Source organism: Myxocyprinus asiaticus, chromosome 13 (genome assembly GCF_019703515.2).
Source record: "Myxocyprinus asiaticus isolate MX2 ecotype Aquarium Trade chromosome 13, UBuf_Myxa_2, whole genome shotgun sequence".
Lineage (NCBI taxonomy): Eukaryota > Metazoa > Chordata > Actinopteri > Cypriniformes > Catostomidae > Myxocyprinus > Myxocyprinus asiaticus.
The window spans coordinates 3,154,148-3,172,321 of record NC_059356.1 but is presented as its reverse complement, the minus strand read 5'-3'; the positions used below and the strand labels follow the sequence as shown (position 1 = coordinate 3,172,321).

The following is an 18,174-nucleotide window of genomic DNA, read 5'->3' as shown; positions in this document are numbered from 1 at the left end:
AAAAAAAAAAATATATATATATATATATATATATATATATATATATATATATATATATATTTTACAAAAGTACGTGCATAAGCTGATTAAACGGTTCTTAAGTGGTCAGTATGTTCATGAGGCAAGGCACACCTCAAAAAGACTGGCCACTGAGTGCATACGGTAGAAGATCCCAAACGGCATTCCAATATTCACAGTGGCTACCCACATTTGGAATTCATAGACATCAGATCCAATACGGTTGTCAAACTGAGGCCGGGCTCCAAAGGCAGGCATGATCCAAAGCTACAAAACAGAAACAATGTGCATAATAAGAATTTGATTTTGACAGCTGATTTGTGATGTGTTATAGACTTATATGATCTAGAAATGAAGTGGCGTATACACAAGGCAGATTCGGAACACACACACAAAAAAAAAAAAAAAAAAAAATACACAAGTTGAACTATTTTAAATTGACAGCACCATTCAGGGGATGCATTTTAACACCAGGCTTGTTGGCAGTTACCCATGATATTAATGTATTAGACTAAATATGTTCTAGTTCACTAATTAAAAAGTTAACTAGTTAAAAGCACTCATTTCAGTAAAGATACTTGCCCTGTCCCCATTCTTCTTCTGATTGGTTCGCCTTTTTAAAATCAACATTGACACTCAAAACTTTATACCCCATCTTAAAATGCATCTCTCATGGGTTAATGGGCATCTCAACACTTTCACTATAGCGCAAGACCTGTAAGGTGATGCAATGTAATGTTTCCGTTACATAACCAACTATGTTTACAAGCTTGATCAAGAAAATGTAATTGTGTGGCAGCTCAACTGAAAGAGCATTACAATTGTAATGCAAAGGACCAGGGTCTTTTCCTGAAGAGCATGCGAGTCAACACGTGAGCATAAAGTGTCTTAGAAGCACTACAAATTTATGTGGTTGCTTCAGCAATTGCATTTTTCATCTCACATTTGCTTTTTATGACACTATCGGTTAGGTTTAGGTTTGAGGTTTAGGTTAGAAAGGTTATTTTTGTAAAAAAAATGTAAAAGTTGATAGAGCATTAACCTTAAAAAGCATTAACCTTAAAAACAGCTCAGATACAAAAAAAAAAAAACCCACGTACTATCATTTTGCAAAAATCTCGCAACAGTCACGTAATTTTCATGAGATCTGATGGACACTTTGAGCAACAATTAAAAATATGAAAAAGCAAGAACGTGTCCTGTCTCATGAAAGAAAATGGGGTCAGGTACTTACAATAACATTGCAGAGTAACATGAAGGCACAAATCTCCTTCAAGAGCCTCCTTTTCCAGGACAGACGACCCTGAAGCAATGTCAAGGGGATGGGCAATGTGTGAGCTGGAACAATAGAGCTGCTCCGTCTTTCTGGATCTCTCTGCACGGCAATGACATTGGCAAAGACAGTGGCTGCATTTCTCTCCTTGAAAGGCTCCCGGTGGAGACCCTTGATGAGGAAGGCATTCTGTAGACACAACTGGACCACAGTCAGAATAGAACAGGTCAGGTTGAGGCCATTCACATGTCCTTTTACCCCTGATGCCAGCACAGCGACTATAGTAAAGTAGCAGATGAGGAACTGGCCCAGAGATGCTCCCAAAAGCAGTCCCACATCCAGACTTCGCGTAGGGTTCTTCCCCGACACTTGTTCCCTCTTATCCAAACGGAAGAGGATACAACCGACTAGAGTTGCTATGGACATCAGAAGAATGGCCACTATGTTCATGATGTAATGCATTGTTAGAGCTTCCTGCCTTTTGTTTGGGTCCTCCTTGGCTATGTCCACTTCATACATCACAAACGTAGCCAGACCCGTCACCAGAATGATCATGCCAGCCACCGGACCAACCAGAACGTCCCACAGGCTGAAGCGGAGGTTATGGCTATTGTGCTCATCCATTTGGCGCCCAACGTTCTTCCACATGACATAGGCCATGGCTGAAGCAAAGAGGCTGTACTCGATGTTAAAGGGGTACAGGTAGTAATAGACCTTCTCAAAGATTTCGCAAGAATCATGGCTGCACTGGCACTCAGTTTCCTCACTTCGGACTGAAAGCAAGAGGAACAAGAAAGTCAATGAAATGCTATAAATGTGGTAAGCTGTCACAAAAAAACCTAATGTAAAGTCTTTGCCACCAACTGATGTTTGAATTTAAGCTCTACAGATACCTTGAAACTCATTCTTTCATGGCAACAGTATGACAGCCTGGGACCCTGGGATGGCCTATGGTCTCCCAGCCTGACCAAGCTGGCACTCAGTGCCCCAAACCCCAGTCAACAGACCAGCCTGACCTGAGTGGGAGACCAGTTGAGAACAACTAACCAAATTTGATTGTTTTTTTTTTGTTTTTGTTTTTCAGAATGGAACAGCTCAGTTAGGGTTGCCAAATTTTTGCCACATGAATACAGGAGCATTTTCTGAGCTTCGATATAGGACTGGGGTCCCAGTTTCATAGTTTGCCTTTCCCCTCAAGCTTTTCACTGCCTGTATGTGGGTGGGGGGTTTTGATCCCCTTGAGCATTTGTATAGTGCCCCTCAAGTGTTTTGGTGTCCCCCTTGAGCATATCATCATCTGGGTGGAGGGTCATCTTCATTTCGGCCAAAATACCAAACATTCAAGCTAGGCTGGCAGTTGGCAACCCTATGCTAAATTTAACAAGAAATCAGGACTGTATCGACATAATTTGGGTGGCTCAAACCAACTCTACCAAATCTACCCATAAGTATACAAGTCTCAAGGGATGCTCCTATTTGATGAGAAGGCAGTCGTATCTAGTATGCATTGACTGATATAATGCACCTTGTAATGTGACGTTGAAGCTGTGAGGTGTGTTAGAGGAACTGTTAGATGAAGTGTCGGTTGGAATCACAGTCTGATGGAGTGATTCTTCTGTCACGGCTGTCATCCACACCATGAGGTTCGTTGACAAGGTCAACATTAGTCCACATCTACAAAGAAAGTGTAAATATTGCAATACATAGATGCTTGCACTATTGTTCCTTAGAAACATACAGTAAGCTACATCCTGTTTTCCAATCAAATCCTCAGTCTGGCAAACATTTCCTTGCGCTAACTTCAAATGACCATTGCTTCACACCGAGACATCACACAGTTCCAAATAGAGACAATGGGCTTGCATGCACTTAAAAATGCACAATCTCCTTTATATTCTCAAGTCTGAAAGGGTGTGATCATTTGTCAGACTTTCCCATCACTTTTCACTTCCTGTCTACATGCCTTGGTCTAGATATCAAAGACAAGGAAATACATGACTAAAACAGATAACAACCTGAGTACTCAAGTTATGTACTCAAGTCTGCTCAGTGTTATCTTCAGTACCACATGTTGGAAAGTTAGACTTACCGTGTGATGTTTTGCTGTAGCTGTACACAGTCTTTGGCGTGAACCCAAAGGATGTATGTCTGAAATGCGTAAGAGCGTATGTTTAAAACTGAAAACACAAGAACAAGTAGCCTAACAATATTTGAAGAGCATTCTTTATAGCAACCTACCTGGACAATGACAAACATGACTTGCACAGTAGGGAAAGCTATCTTCACTGGTGACTCGCAATGTATATGACCCACATAGTAAATGATCTTGAAAATATCCATGATAACACTGCAGACGCCGAACAGAACCAGGCCACCTTACAAAAACACACAGGCAGAATATAAGTACATGATTGTACACTGTCAAAACTTGATCATATCTTATGTTTATATGAGTACAACACAATTTTTCTTGCTTAGAACTTCTGCCATTTGCCACCAGCCAACTCTAGAAGTGGGTTTGATTGGATGAATCTTCATTCTTACTTCTCAGCCAAATTGGTCCAGCGTGGCTATCTTTGTAGAGAACTGCACTGTGTGCTCTAGAAGTATGGACTTCGTAGTAAACCATCCATATGGTGGTGAGCATGATAAGTAAGATTAGGAAGATCTGCAAGTGTGAAGATGAGATCTGGATCTTGTTGAAGACACTTCCGCTCACTAAGGCAATTCCCAGTAGGAGAATATTCAAGGAGATGAATCCAGATAGAAGCCACCCCCAGTTGCGGACCTTCTCCACCACTTTGACCCTGCCGTGGGCAGGTTCCGGGCTGGGCCCATTCCGTGGCATCTCTCCTTGTGTTCCCACTTGGATAGTGGATATCTGGGTCTCAATGGCCTCTAGGTCTTCCTTTGTTGTCATGTTGTTTGAGTCAGAGGAGCTGGCCACAAGAAAACACAAGTCAATTGGCAACTGTAACTTGGATTCTCTGAATCTAAGCATCCAAACCAAACTGTATCAGTGGACAGCTGTCAAGCAAGAGAATTAGAACTAGTCAAGCTTCTTCGACATGTATAAATACTTGAACCCGCATCAGTATCCAACCAATCATCTGTCTTTTCTTCTACTTACTTTAAGACTGTGTGTAACCCACATCTAAAGGGACCTGCATCCTCAAATCTGACTCTGCAATATTGGAAGTCTTAAAAGATTTCACCTTTGCTTACACTGTATCACGGCCAGCCAATAGCTCCCAGTTATTGTGATAACAGTGTTTGATGGGAGGGCTACCTGCACATTTTCTGTTCTCTTGTTTGATGACGATAGAAATGTACAGTATTAATCAGACACCCATAGCTGTGAGTCATCAACAAATATTTTGCTTTTATTTACTTCAAACATTTCTGTTTTGAAAATATTAAGCCTTTATTAACTCGGCTTATATCAGATTTCAAAATCATTGTCATACTGAACTTCACCCAGTGTCATTGTAAATATTTGTATTAACAGAACAATTGAATTGTGCATTGTTTCAATATCAAAAGCAACATTATTCATACTCATTCATTTGACAAATTCTTTTGTCTAAAGCAACCTATAGATTAGGAAAAGCACAAGCAATTTATCATGCAAGAGCTGCAATGTTAACATTACAGCAATACAGGATTGTAAGATTAACCCAGAGTAATACAGACCCTGGAGCAGAATTGGCTATTTAGTACTCTTTCTCATATACTACAGTGCATTTGGGTAGCTGAGACATGACATGCCTTTTTTATTTAATATTTAAGGTTAAAATTCATATTAAGAGAAAGTGTATATCGTAGGACCTGTAATGAGTCACCAAGACTTTTACCATTTTAATCTCCTTCATTATAGGTAGTCTTGCAGTGTCAAATGAATTTTTTGCAAAAATGCTATTTAAAATAGTTTAGAAGGCGTATAGCATGTCATAAAGAAAGTACCCATTTATTCAATCTAGATTTAAGAAAAAAAAAAAAAAGACTTACAACACAGTAGTATAGAACAAGTGATTTTGATATGTGTGTCCTTGACATACCATGAGAAGGATCTGCTGGACTTCTGTGAAATATTCCACTTCATGGTGTGTATTTATTCACTCTACAACCCAATAATTCACAGCGATAATACTACCTGTCAGAATAAACACACATTATTAGAACAAAATGTTAAAAAACTGTCATGTAACTTACTCTGTGCTATAAATACATAAATCATGAAACATCAGAGCAGGTCAGTGTCATAATGACACTGTGATGGGATGTGATGATATATATGTCATGTATATACTATATAGCCACTATAAATAACATGGATGCTATAATTAATGCAGGATATAATGACCTGTAATTACTTTTTAGAACAGGCCAATTCAAGAACAAAAGACAATATAAAAATCCACTGCTTTTAAAGACTGTGAAACACAATCACTGTATAGTGGCCCCCAAAAAAGTATTTGTAAACTTACAGTAAAATGTCTACATTTTTATTACACAATACTAGCGATTTTCTTCTGAAAGTTTCTGAGCCATTTTTGCACTTTTAAGAAACTTGTCTTGGTGTATTTAACTGGATGCATGAAGTCAATTCACTCAAGTGTCCTTGCAGAAACCACAGATGTAGTTCATCAAAATAACTATGAACATTTTCCACTAACATTTGTCAACCACATATTGTCACAATACTTTCTGTCTTTATTTTGAACAGTATGCCAAATTTTATTTATTTATTTATGTAATGCGATGACATTCAGACAATGTAAGTGTGACTTAGAGTCCTATACCTTTTTGGGTCACTCAAAGAACTTAATTTAAAAGAATATTTACGAAAAATAAATAATTTAAAAGAGCCTGTGAAAAAGTAAGGCAACATTTCATAGCAATCATTACTAAGTCTTCAACAAACATTAGATGATGCTTTGTGAATTAGTAGTTCATTTACTCCTGTAAAAAAGAAAAGAAAATGTGCAGTTGTTACCTTAATTACCTATTTACCTGAACTGACTCTTACAAATTACCTTCGTTGATGAAACCTAACGTAGTCAGGTTGATTCAGATTAATTTAATCATTTAGAATAGTATTTTTGACTTAGTTAATTTCGCTGCATTGAAAACCCTAATAAGTTAACTCAATTCAACTGAGTAATAGTGTCTCCAAAACTTGTGTAATTAAGTTCACTAAACTTAGTGTTCATATAGAATGAATGTAACTATTTAAGTTTAACTAGATGCAAGTAGACTTAACTCAGATTTGCTATTTAAATGTTGTTTCTAATTTTAGTTGAACTGACTCAAATTTAGATCATACAATAACACAGCTCAAATAAAGAAGATTATAACAGATTTTAAGACAATCATTAAATAAACCTAATTCCCCACAGACATGCATATGTGCCTGGACTTCAGCTGCACATGCAGAATGTGAACTGAAATTGAAAGAAACCGGCCAAGGAAATATAATTAAATATTTTAAACACAATGGATTATGGGTATTCCCAATATCCTCAATATTTGTGTTCAATTGTTTGAGTTATTAACACTTAAAAGTCTATGGAGTTTTTTTTTTTTTTTTAATTTATAAATAAGTTTAAGGAACATAGATATTTGAGTTATGAGCCCAAAACTTGGCATTACAAGTAATGTTTGATTCACTGGATTACTGGATTTTTCCAGTAATGACAACATTATGGATTACAGTGTGCACATTTTAGGTTATTTTTAGATTGCATTTTGGCAGTGTACATTAAAAAAATTATACAGTATAAATATGGAAAAAGGTTTAATGTCAGTACGTATAAATGCACATTAACTTATTATCTGTTTGGCATTTTATAATGTAATTTTCTAATTTGAAAAATGTGTGATTGATTTGAGAAACTTTGAAGGGAAAGAAGCAAATCTCTGGTTTGCTGAACAAAATCAAACTATTTGTTTTTTTGAAATTCACTAAGGAAAAAGACTCCGATGAGTCTTGTAAGGCTAAGGCTGAAGCCACACCCTCACGAGCGCCAACGCTTGCGATGTGTCCTTGGAAACCCCAGTGCCTGAAGCGCGCGCTCGAGCCGAGCAGGGGTTCAAAGCTGATGCACAGCGCACGTGAAAGAGTGATGGAGGCTGAGGTTCGAAATCATCATGAATGACAAATATCACAAGGCAGCTCGCGATGGCTACCTTGACTTGTTGAAAGAAGCGACGCGGAAGGACTTGAACGCTCCAGATGAGGATGGCATGACACCGACGCTATGGGCCGCGTACCACGGCAACTTAGACGCGCTGCGGCTGATCGCGGGAAGAGGGTAAGGCCGACCGCGCGTCAGAGTTCTCATGTTTCTAACAGAAGCTTAAACCCGCTTGTCTGTGTGTGCGGCATTACGCAGGAACCACCATGGCGCACCATTGAGCTCACCGTTATATCGTCACACCCTAATGCTGGTATAAAAACATCGAGGATTTATTTATTTTTTTCTTCACGCGGCTGATGAGTTTATTGAGTCTACGAAGTTAATTGGGTGTGGAACGTGCTGTTCTCCACTCACCCTTGCATTTAGCTTCCTTAAACCTTTCTCTCATGATGTTTATGGGGGCGTGTTATGCAATATAAGATGCACACAGAGCATGTCATTCCTGAAGTCATATTAACACGAGACTATAAATGGTTATGGTGTAGTTGACAGGAAAATAAATACATTTGGGAAGTTGACATGTCCCGCGGTGGGACATGCTATAGGCTAACCTACTGAAAAATAAATGAAATAAATATTAATAATAAAAAAAAATAAATAAAAAAAAAAAAAAAAAAAAAAATATATATATATATATATATATATATATATATATATATATATATATATATATATATATATTACCGCATTTTGCTAATTTCTTTTATCACATTATGCTTTTACTGTTTTATTACCTCAGATCAATTCAGACAATACTTGGGGTATATGTACTTATAAAAATTCTTAAGTCACACCGCAGAACCTTTTAAAACGAACTAGCCAAAGCAAACTGGTGATTAAAATGCTAGAAAAATAAAAAAAAACTAAAATCTTGATGTTGACCAAGTCCATTAAACACTTATCGTTAAACATTACGTTACAGCAGCTAAATTAATTTAAGATCAAGTGTAAAAAGCTCAGTTTGAATTGTAGCAGCGTATGCATTTTAAACTTTGCACGGAATTTTGAACTATGCATGCATTTGAACTATCAAGCATGAAAAGCGAATTCTGATTGAAACTAGTATTTTGTAGTAGTAGTGGTATTTATTGTCTGGGGGGTTCTTACATTTCTATAGTTCAACTGGTAGAGCATGGCGCTAATAATGCTGAAGTTATGGGTTTGATTCCCAGAGAATTCCTAGACTGTTAAAAAATGCACACCTTGTATGCATAGTAAGACAATCTGGATAATAGTGTCTGCCAAATGCATATATGCAAAGGTATTTTAAGTGACTGCAACTTCTCTGTAGCTGTTACTCATTTGCAATATAATTTGAGTTGTCTTATCAGTGAGGATGCATTAGCAATTGCACATGGGGGCCTGGGTATCTCAGCGAGTAAAGATGCTGACTACCACCCCTGGAGTTGCAAGTTCAAATCCAGGGCATGCTGAGTGACTCCAGCCAGGTCTCCAGGTCGCCTAAGCAACCAAATTGGCCCGGTTGCTAGGGAGGGTAGAGTCACATGGGGTAACCTCCTTGTGGTCGCTATAATGTGTGATTCTTGCTCTCAGTGGGGTGCATGGTGAGTTGTGCATGGATGCCACGGAGAATAGCGTGGGCCTCCACACACGCTACATCTCCATTGTAACGCACTCAACAAGCCATGTAATAAGATGCACAGATTGACAGCCTCAGACGCAGAGGCAACTGAGACTTGTCCTCTGCCACCTAGACTGAGGTGAGTCACTACGCCACTACAAGATGCATTGGGAACTGGGCATTCCAAATTGGGGAGAAAAGGGGAGGGAAAAAAAATTATTATTCAATCTAAAGAGCAGTCCATTGATACTGATAGTAGAAGGTTGATAATAGCGACACACAAATGCTTTCATCAGAGCTGACCTGGTTTCAGTTGTACAGGCCCTTTTATGCGAGCGCTTAATTGGCAAAAGTTCGGCAATGCACAGCCACCCTGAATGGGCAATCAGTCTGTTAGACTGCTAAAAAATGAAAGCCACTGGCTATCATGTGATCTGCACATAAAGCAAAGCAAGCAGAGCGTTTCTACAGTTAGAGCCAACTTATGCTCATGCATACATAATTAATCCTCTAATTTGGGTGTTTTTCCTCAGTGATTAAGACAATGCACCACACGGCAGTGATGGATGCCTATATTCCCACGATAATGCACAGCGTTTGCACAAGATGTTTCCAAGTGGCTATTAATGCATTACAGCACATGAGAACAGTGTCAGAAGCATCATGAATCATGCTATTAGAAGTTAAGAAACATGGACAGTGCAATGATGGTAAAAATAGTAACAAGAGTAAAAATAGACATTTATTGGCGGCGAGGGCCATATAGCAGTTATTTGTTATAGGAGGTTGGGAGATAGTGTATGAAATGATAAAATACTCCTATTTTTGTGATTTTATAATGCACTGACAGTAATATGTCTTAACAACATACAGAATTAGTGGAGTAAAAATGACAGTTCCTAAATCATGGTCTAAGACAGCAGTGGTTCTCTGTACATGTCTGATTGGGTTTGATAATGGGCTTCAAGGGTCTCCTAGTTTATAGGACAATAAATATATGTGATAAGGGGTTGGCATACCAAAAATCAAGATCAGATGGGTTACCGGGTCATAATCCAAATTCTGGCTTGACCCAGTAGTGCACACAACTCCCTTTGCTAACTGTGAAAACCTTGCAGCTTTTCTCATCCATAATGCATTACTGCAAGGCTTCACCTGTCTCTCATCAAATATTGATTGGCTCAGCCAGTGATAGTTGCACAAAACAAAAAGATACAGCTCAGCTGTGGAAGAAATACTTTACAGTGAAAATTTAGGCTATAAATATATCATATATCGAGATTTTATTTCTTACTACATTGCATCAATACTTGAGGTCCTTCAAAAATCTATATTTTCATGTAGGTATGCGTTCATTTATTTCCAACAGCTCAATTAATGGAGAAGCAGGTTGTCTAAATAAGCGCAGAATCAGAAAGTGGCATTTCTCAGAGTTACAACTAGGAGGTGCCATACTGGACAAAGTTTCTGTTGCGTTCCAGTTGTATCCAATGGTATTTAGATGCATCACGCTTTACTGTATAAAATCATGATGTCTGAATGTGTATCGTCAAAGTAGTGGCCGATACCTTTTTAGTGGATCTTATGTCAAGTGGTAACATACAATATATACACTGACGGTCAAAAGTTTGGAATAATGTACAGATTTTGCTCTTATAGAAAGAAATTGGTACTTTTATTCACCAAAGTGGCATTCAACTGATCACAATGTATAGTCAGGACATTATAACGTGAAAAATTACTATTACAATTTGAAAAAAATGTTCAGAACTTCTTAAACTACTCCAAAGAGTTCTCATCAAAAAAATCCTCCATGTGCAGCAATGACAGCTTTGCAGATCCTTGGCATTCTAGTTGTCAGTTTGTCCAGATCAGGTGACATTTTACCCCACACTTCCTGTAGCACTTGCCGTAGATGTGGCTGTGTTGTCGGGCACTTCTCACGCACCTTACAGTCTAGCTGATCCCACAAAAGCTCAATGGGGTTAAGATCCATAACACTCTTTTCCAATTATCTGTTGTCCAATGTCTGTGTTTCTTTGTCCACTCTAACCTTTTCTTTTTGTTTTTCTGTTTCAAAAGTGGCTTTATCTTTACAATTCTTCCCATAAGGCCTGCACCCCTGAGTCTTCTCTTTACTGTTGTACATGAAACTGGTGTTGAGCGGGTAGAATTCAATGAAGCTGTCAGCTGAGGACATGTGAGACTTCTATTTCTCAAACTAGAGTCTCTGATGTACTTATCCTCTTGTTTAGTTGTACACCTGGGCCTTCCACATCTCTTTCTGTCCTTGTTAGAGCCAGTTGTCCTTTATCTTTGAAGACTGTAGTGTACACCTTTATATGAAATCTTCAGTTTTTTGGCAATTTCAAGCATTGTATAGCCTTCATTCCTCAAAACAATGATTGACTGACGAGTTTCTAGAGAAAACTGTTTCTTTTTTGCCATTTTTGACCTAATATTGACCTTAAGACATGCCAGTCTATTACATACTGTGGCAACTCAAAAACAAACACAAAGACAGTTAAGCTTAATTTTACAAACCAAATAGATTCAGCTGTGTTTAATATAATGGCAAGTGATTTTCTAGTACCAAATTAGCAATTTAGCATGATTACTCGAGGATAAGGTGTTGGAGTGATGGCTGCTGTCTAGATTTTATCAAAAATTACTTTTTTCAAATAGTGATGGTGCATTTTTTTACATCAGTAATGTCCTAACTATACTTTGTGATCAGTTGAATGCCACTTTGTTGAATTAAAGTACCAGTTTCCTTCCGAAACAGCAAAATCTGTACATTATTCCAAACCTTTGGCCGCCAGTGTATACAGTAATTTTCTATGTGCGAATAAACCTGACTGCATCAGGTTACACAAGTTATTTTTAAGGGTCAGATCAGGTAGAAATGGCTCCTTAAGGTAATGATTGCATCATTTGACTTTTCACAGTGTAATTTATATACTGTATATGCTGTTTTCTATTAGAGAACTGGAAGCAAATATACCCTTTATACTTGTACTTTGCATATCTGTTTATAGATACTTCAACATAATCCAAACTCAAATGCTAGTGCACCTAAAAATGCATTCTTTGGAATGATGACCTCATAGCTACAGTGTCACTGAGAATATAATTGATTCAAAGTTTCTACACGTTTTTCTAGTGGTCACAGATTAACAAATGAAGTCTTGTAAAAATGAACATTTAATTTTTATGATGCTGACGTGCTTCTTTCTGAGTCGGGCCTATATGGTTGCATTGTGAATGCAGGAATTTAGTGTGAAATCACCAGCGCAACCCAATCATTCCTCCTAGTAAGGTGACACCCAACGAGTTACCACTTATTCAAGCAGGTGGTCAAATTGCAGATCCAGTACTCTGGCTCAGCATTAGCACAGATGATGGTGGATTACGGTTTTATATCATCCTTATTCCAAGAAGAAAACACTAAACTGGATCAGATTTGCTTTCTGAGACTGAATGGGTTATGAAACAAACCTGTTTGTCCTAATTACATTTGTTGATTTGATGATATGCATCACAATTTGTTTCAGTTTCATAGATCTATGCATTATTTACTGGCCTTCATGGATGACAAGCCAGTGCTGAAAACATAATCAAAGAATCATGGACTTGCCAGTGTGGCATCAGCTATTTTGGAGTCTTAAACAAGTGATAATGACAGCTTAGACAAGCCTTATCCAGTTGCACCCAACACATACAAGTGTGAATTATAGCCATGTTATACTGTATATTATATATAGCAAGTGTTACATAACCTATAATATACAACTAAAGTGGCCCCAGTTTGAAGACATGATAAGGCCATAGATTCTGGGTAATAGTTACCCAAAGGTCATAATTTGGATGCCACACCTGATATTGGATCTTTCTCGGCTCTACTTTCAGGGGGAACCCAGATAAGTGTGACATATGGGGGAACACACCACTCCACCTGGCTGCTGCCAATGGCCATCTCAATTGCTTGTCTTTCCTTGTGTCGTTTGGTGCCAACGTGTGGTGCCTTGACAACGACTACCACACGCCTCTGGACATGGCTGCTACCAAGAACCACATGGACTGCGTGCGCTACCTGGACTCTATCGCTGCCAAGCAGACGGCCCTCAATCCCAAGCTAGTAAGCAAGCTGAAGGATAGAGCATTTCGCGATGCCGAACGGCGCATCAAGGAATGTGTTAAACTTCAGCAAAAGCACCGGCGGCACATGGAGCGCAAATTCCAGAGAGAGACAATGGAAGCATCGGTCTCTGATGCCATGAGCTTCTCCAGCTATGCCAGCAGCACCTTGAGTCGCAAGTTACACAACTTCAACACTGCCACTAGTGTGCCATACTCCCAGGTCAGAATGTTCTTAATCCCAAATTCGAAACAATTGGGGGTGAATTCACTAAACAGTTGCGGCACTTTTGCACACGGTATCTCAGAGCAAAAACATGCATCTTGTTCGCTTACCACCCGCAATCCGGTTTACCCAGGTGCTAAATGTGCTGAAATAGCGCTGCACCATTTTAAATTAATTCATTGTCAAATGAACAAAGCACAAATATGCCTCCTTTCTTTGTAAATTAGTTGTTTTTTGTGCTTGCAACTTAATAGTCAGTGTTATTGCACATGAAAAGTAGGTGGTAAACATAATGTTGTTGAAAGGAGATGTGCATGTACATTTTCATATATATTTAAATAGTCTTGTGCATCCTTCACAACCTAGCACTCAAAACTGGCCTGCAAAATCTGGAATTGCGCAATACAAATTGTGTTCAGTAAAATACAATTGGTACAGGGAATTCCCCCCTTGATGTTAAGAAACAACCCCTAGTCACTGAAACGAAGCACCTTTCAGCATTCCCAAATATTATGTTCTTATGATATTTACCCTCAGCGCTTCTGGGGCAACATTGCTGCTGCTTCATTGTAAGATTATGATGTCATTGTTGCTCTAGGCTACTCTTCATGCCACAGCCAGGGGTAAAACTAAGATCCAGAAGAAGCTTGATAAGAAGAAGCAAGGTGATGGGACCTTCAAGATCTACGAAGATGGCAGGAAGAGCGTTCGCTCCTTGTCTGGACTACAACTGGGTAATGACGTCATGTTTCTGAAGCAGGGGACGTATGTCCACCCCAAGGACCGGTCCCGTCGCAACATACGTGACATGTTCCCAAGTTACAATGAGGACGCTATTTCGCGTGCCATCAGTGAGCCCGACCTGCATGGACAAGATGTGGACTACTCAGAGATAAGCAATGACTCGGGTCATGACTCGCTCTTCAACCGCCCCGGCCTGGGAACCATGGTGTTCCGACGCAACTATGTGAGTAGCGGACTTTTCGGCATTGGCAGCAGAGATGAAGGCAGTCTTGTGGGCAGCGAACAGGTCAATAATGTGCGCCTGCAGAGCCGGTTGCAACGCTCACCCAGTCTGGATGATGATAGCATTGGAAGTGCCCGTAGCCTGCAGGAGAGGAACGTGCAGGAGCTGCCATGGGAAGAGGTTGAGTTGGGTTTGGATGACGACGATGAGCCAGACACCAGTCCACTGGAAGTGTTTCTGGCCACACAGAGCATGAATGAGTTCATTCCTATCTTCAAAAGAGAGAAGATCGACCTGGAGGCCCTGTTGCTTTGCTCAGACAACGACCTCAAGAGCATTCACATCCCACTGGGGCCCCGCAAGAAGATCATAGATGCCTGTCAACAACGATTGGAGGCTATTGAAGACCCAGGCTGCATAGAGGACACCGAGTTGTGAATTCTGCCTTTACCTCAATGAATGATTAACATTGAAACAAGACAGTAGAGTTGAAGAAAAAGCAACCCTTACAATAATCAAGAGTTCATGGCAAATCTGTGACAGACTTGCAGCAAATTGTCCATTGTTGCCAAAGGTTTGCTGCAGGTTCACCACTACTGGTGAAGAGCTGCAAACTTCTGGCAAACATGTGCGGCAAATCACAAGCTCATTTGCATGTGAAAATATTTAGTGGCAAATTTGCGGCTCTAGATGTTTTGTAAGGGGAGACTTATGTTTTACGGAGCTGCTTTACACAACTGTGTCACCAAAATATTTACTGTATCTTGCAGTGGCAACATTGCACCATTGTACCATTTTTCTTTGAAGATAAGTTCGTTTTTCAACATTTGGCCAATGAAACTAAAGTAAACCTAAACTGAAACAAAAACTAGAAGGAATAGTTCACCCAAAATTTTAATTTCTCTCATCATTTACTCACTCTCATGCCTTCCCAGATGTGTATGACTTTCTTTCTTCTGCAAAACACAAACAAAGATTTTTAGAAGAACATCTCAGCTCTGTAGGTCCATACAATGTAAGTGAATGATGATCAGCACTTTAAACCATTTAGCACAGACAGTCGTAGTATGTATGTGTTCTCACCCAAAACAATCGTATCATTTTAGAAGACATTCATTTAACCACTGGTGTCATATGGATTACTTTTACTAAGATTGTCTGTGTGTTGTGGAGCTTTAAAGTGCTGATCACCAATTACTTACATTGTATGGACCTACAGAGCTGAGATATTCTTCCAAAAACCTTTGTTTATGTTTTGCAGAAGAAAGTCATACACATCTGGGATGGCATGAGGGTGAGTAAATGATGAGAGAATTTTCATTTTTGGGTGAACTATCCCTTAAAATGTGATGTGCGTAAAATATTTTCTCCTATCCCAGCTGAATACGCAGAGCCTGGTGCCTTTATACCACTGCGTAGTAAAAAATAAAAAGGTAATTTGCACAAATCTGACTTTATTTCTTGCAGCTGCAACTTTTTAATTCGCAATTCCGAGATATTAAGTCGCAATTATGTGATACAAACTCGCAAATGCGAGATATAAAGTCACCATTGCGTTATATAAACTCGAAATTGCGAAATTTTAAATCTTACAATTGTGACTTTTTCTCTCGCAATTACGACTTTATTTCTCAGAATTACAACTTTATTTCTTGCAGTTGCGCATTTATATTACACAATTGTGAGTTTATATCACATAATTGCGACTTTATATCTTGCAATTGCGGTTTTATCTACAATTGTGAGGTGTAAAGTGAGAATTACCTCTTTCATTTTTTTTTATTCCCTGGCGGAATCCAGCTTTCATAGCAGAGAAATCTATAAGTTAGCCATTATTTGGTTGATTCCCCGAAAATTGTTGGCTCAACCATGCTGTGAGTTTGGGGTGGGTTGTTTGTCCAACCAATCGTAGATGGGGGGAGTGTTCAGAAAGCCTGTATGAAAACTCAATATTTTTGCAATTCTGTTTAATTTCTGTTGAAATTACACACTTCACATTAAAATCAAACCTAAAATGTGGCAGTAACAAAAACAATTTTGGTATAAGGAAAGAGTCTCTTGTAATAGAGCAATAAAGCTTTAAATGTTTATAGTGGACCAATGTCGAATTAAGAGAAGGACAATATGACTGACACAAACAGCGGAATATGAGTCAAATTGGTTATTTAGTTCAAATTTAATGGTTACCATGTGTCATGTGGCAAATACGAAGTGCTAAAATGAGGCCACACCTCATTACACGCTCTCTAAATCCAGTAATAATTCTGCCCCTATGGGGCATATGTCTCAGTGCCTGTGCTTGTGCCTGCACATTTCTATACAAAATGTTATTTAAGACATAACTTATGTATAGAATTTGATTTGGTTTTTCTTAATATTTTGTTTGATACACAAAGCTCAGTATGCACAACATGATAGGTATTTTTATCCAATGTATCACTTGATGTTCTTGCTAATACACAGTGAGATTTGGATCGATAATGTACGCTCCTAAAAAATTATTTTCCTAAACAGTATTTTTGTCTTGTTTAAAAAAATTATGAAAGGCAAAATTATGTAAGATAATAAGACTTATATGTTTATTTAATGTGAATATGTCATGAATTATAATTGTTTTATAACCCATACCCCATAGGCAAATAATTATGTTTTAAGCATAAAACTCACTATATTTTGTTAGGTGTATGTTTAAAACAAGAAAAAAGTAATTGCCAGTCAGGCAAGAAAAATAAACTTAATTCAAGATGTATTCCTTGAAAAAGGCATAACACTCAGTTTTGTTTCTCAATGAAATGTACAATATGTTATTTTATGGATTTTGTATTGTTATTTTATTTTTAGTATTTTATCTAAGGAAGTTTTACTGAAAAACAACAAAAATAAGGATTACGATTCAAAGAATATTATTTTTTGCTGCGTATACGATCGCTGCTTTTGCTAGATGTTGGATAGCTGAAACTGTGACCTAATATCTTTGTAAAAATTTCAAATGGAAATTAAAGGAGTCTGAATTGAATGTTGCAAGAAGCAGTGGAGGCTGTACATAGGATAATAGCATTTGTTTAAGCAGTCACATGTTGCACAGAATGTTTACATGTATCTGGCCATAACTGGTTTTGTGAAACATGAGTAATTGGGTGAAATGTGTTTTTCATGGGTGAGTTAGCTGAAACAGTGAGCTCTTTGTTGATCCTGGTGCTTTAACTCACGGAGCGAATAACTCATTACCACCGAGTCATTTTGTTGATCACAACAGTAGTTTCTTGTTGAACTGAAGTGTATTGTCAGTAAACAAAATGTTTCAAGCACAGGGCTGCAGTTGAACAGGTTCTTTAAAGCCCATCTGTGCTTGACTTTTTACAGATGTCTTCCCTCAATATTTATTACCACAAACAACACTTACAGCCATGTTTTATACGTTGTATAATGCATACATCAACTTTATACATAACATATTGTTTGTATGTAACTTATAAAAACAATAAATCTATGATGGTGCTGTTTCTGTCAAGTTTTGTGTTTGTCAGTTATTTTAATATGTTTAATATGTTAACTACACTTGAATTTTTTTTGAATTTTATATAGATTTTATTTTTAATTTAGTTGTGTTTTCAATCTTCTTCTCTCTATTACTTAATAGTTTCTGTGTTCAGTGTTTTCTAGTTTCAGATTAGTTTTTCAGTATATCTACTTTTTTAGTTTTAGCATTCCGTTTTTGTTGGGCTGCCAAATTCACTGCATTAACTGATATTCTTTAATTATGTTAAGCAG

General features: G+C 38.2%; 2 protein-coding genes across 3 annotated transcripts; one reads left to right on the top strand and one right to left on the bottom strand.

Annotated features, from left to right (window-relative positions):
• Nucleotides 1-77: 77 nt before the first annotated feature.
• Nucleotides 78-4,211, bottom strand: LOC127450384 (proton channel OTOP2-like). The gene is made up of 6 exons (XM_051714471.1): nucleotides 3,836-4,211; nucleotides 3,530-3,666; nucleotides 3,381-3,439; nucleotides 2,817-2,965; nucleotides 1,253-2,064; nucleotides 78-285 (listed from the first exon to the last, which is right to left on the bottom strand). Exons 1-6 carry the CDS (start codon nucleotides 4,209-4,211, stop codon nucleotides 115-117), a joined length of 1,704 nt encoding a protein of 567 aa, XP_051570431.1. The 3' UTR covers nucleotides 78-114.
• Nucleotides 4,212-7,342: 3,131 nt separating this feature from the next.
• On the top strand, nucleotides 7,343-15,358 carry LOC127450343 (pre-mRNA splicing regulator USH1G-like). 2 transcript variants are annotated; one of them, XM_051714393.1, is made up of 3 exons: nucleotides 7,343-7,605; nucleotides 12,983-13,433; nucleotides 14,035-15,358. In XM_051714393.1, the coding sequence occupies exons 1-3, from the start codon at nucleotides 7,442-7,444 to the stop codon at nucleotides 14,839-14,841; spliced, it is 1,422 nt and encodes a 473-aa protein (XP_051570353.1). In that variant the 5' UTR covers nucleotides 7,343-7,441; the 3' UTR covers nucleotides 14,842-15,358. The 2 variants fall into 2 exon arrangements, with proteins under 2 accessions (XP_051570353.1, XP_051570354.1); XM_051714394.1 differs by lacking the exon at nucleotides 7,343-7,605 and adding an exon at nucleotides 8,232-9,212.
• The last annotated feature ends 2,816 nt before the right edge of the window (nucleotides 15,359-18,174 follow it).

Coding starts and splice junctions, on each gene's coding strand:
- LOC127450384 (XM_051714471.1), bottom strand. CDS start 4,211: ATGACAACAAAGGAAGACCTAGAGGCCATTGAGACCCAGATATCCACT. Junction 3,667..3,835: donor TGGACCAATTTGGCTGAGAA/GTAAGAATGAAG, acceptor TGTTTTTGTAAG/GTGGCCTGGTTCTGTTCGGC. Junction 3,440..3,529: donor TCATGTTTGTCATTGTCCAG/GTAGGTTGCTAT, acceptor TACGCATTTCAG/ACATACATCCTTTGGGTTCA.
- LOC127450343 (XM_051714393.1), top strand. CDS start 7,442: ATGAATGACAAATATCACAAGGCAGCTCGCGATGGCTACCTTGACTTG. Junction 7,606..12,982: donor CGGCTGATCGCGGGAAGAGG/GTAAGGCCGACC, acceptor CTCTACTTTCAG/GGGGAACCCAGATAAGTGTG. Junction 13,434..14,034: donor CTAGTGTGCCATACTCCCAG/GTCAGAATGTTC, acceptor TTGTTGCTCTAG/GCTACTCTTCATGCCACAGC.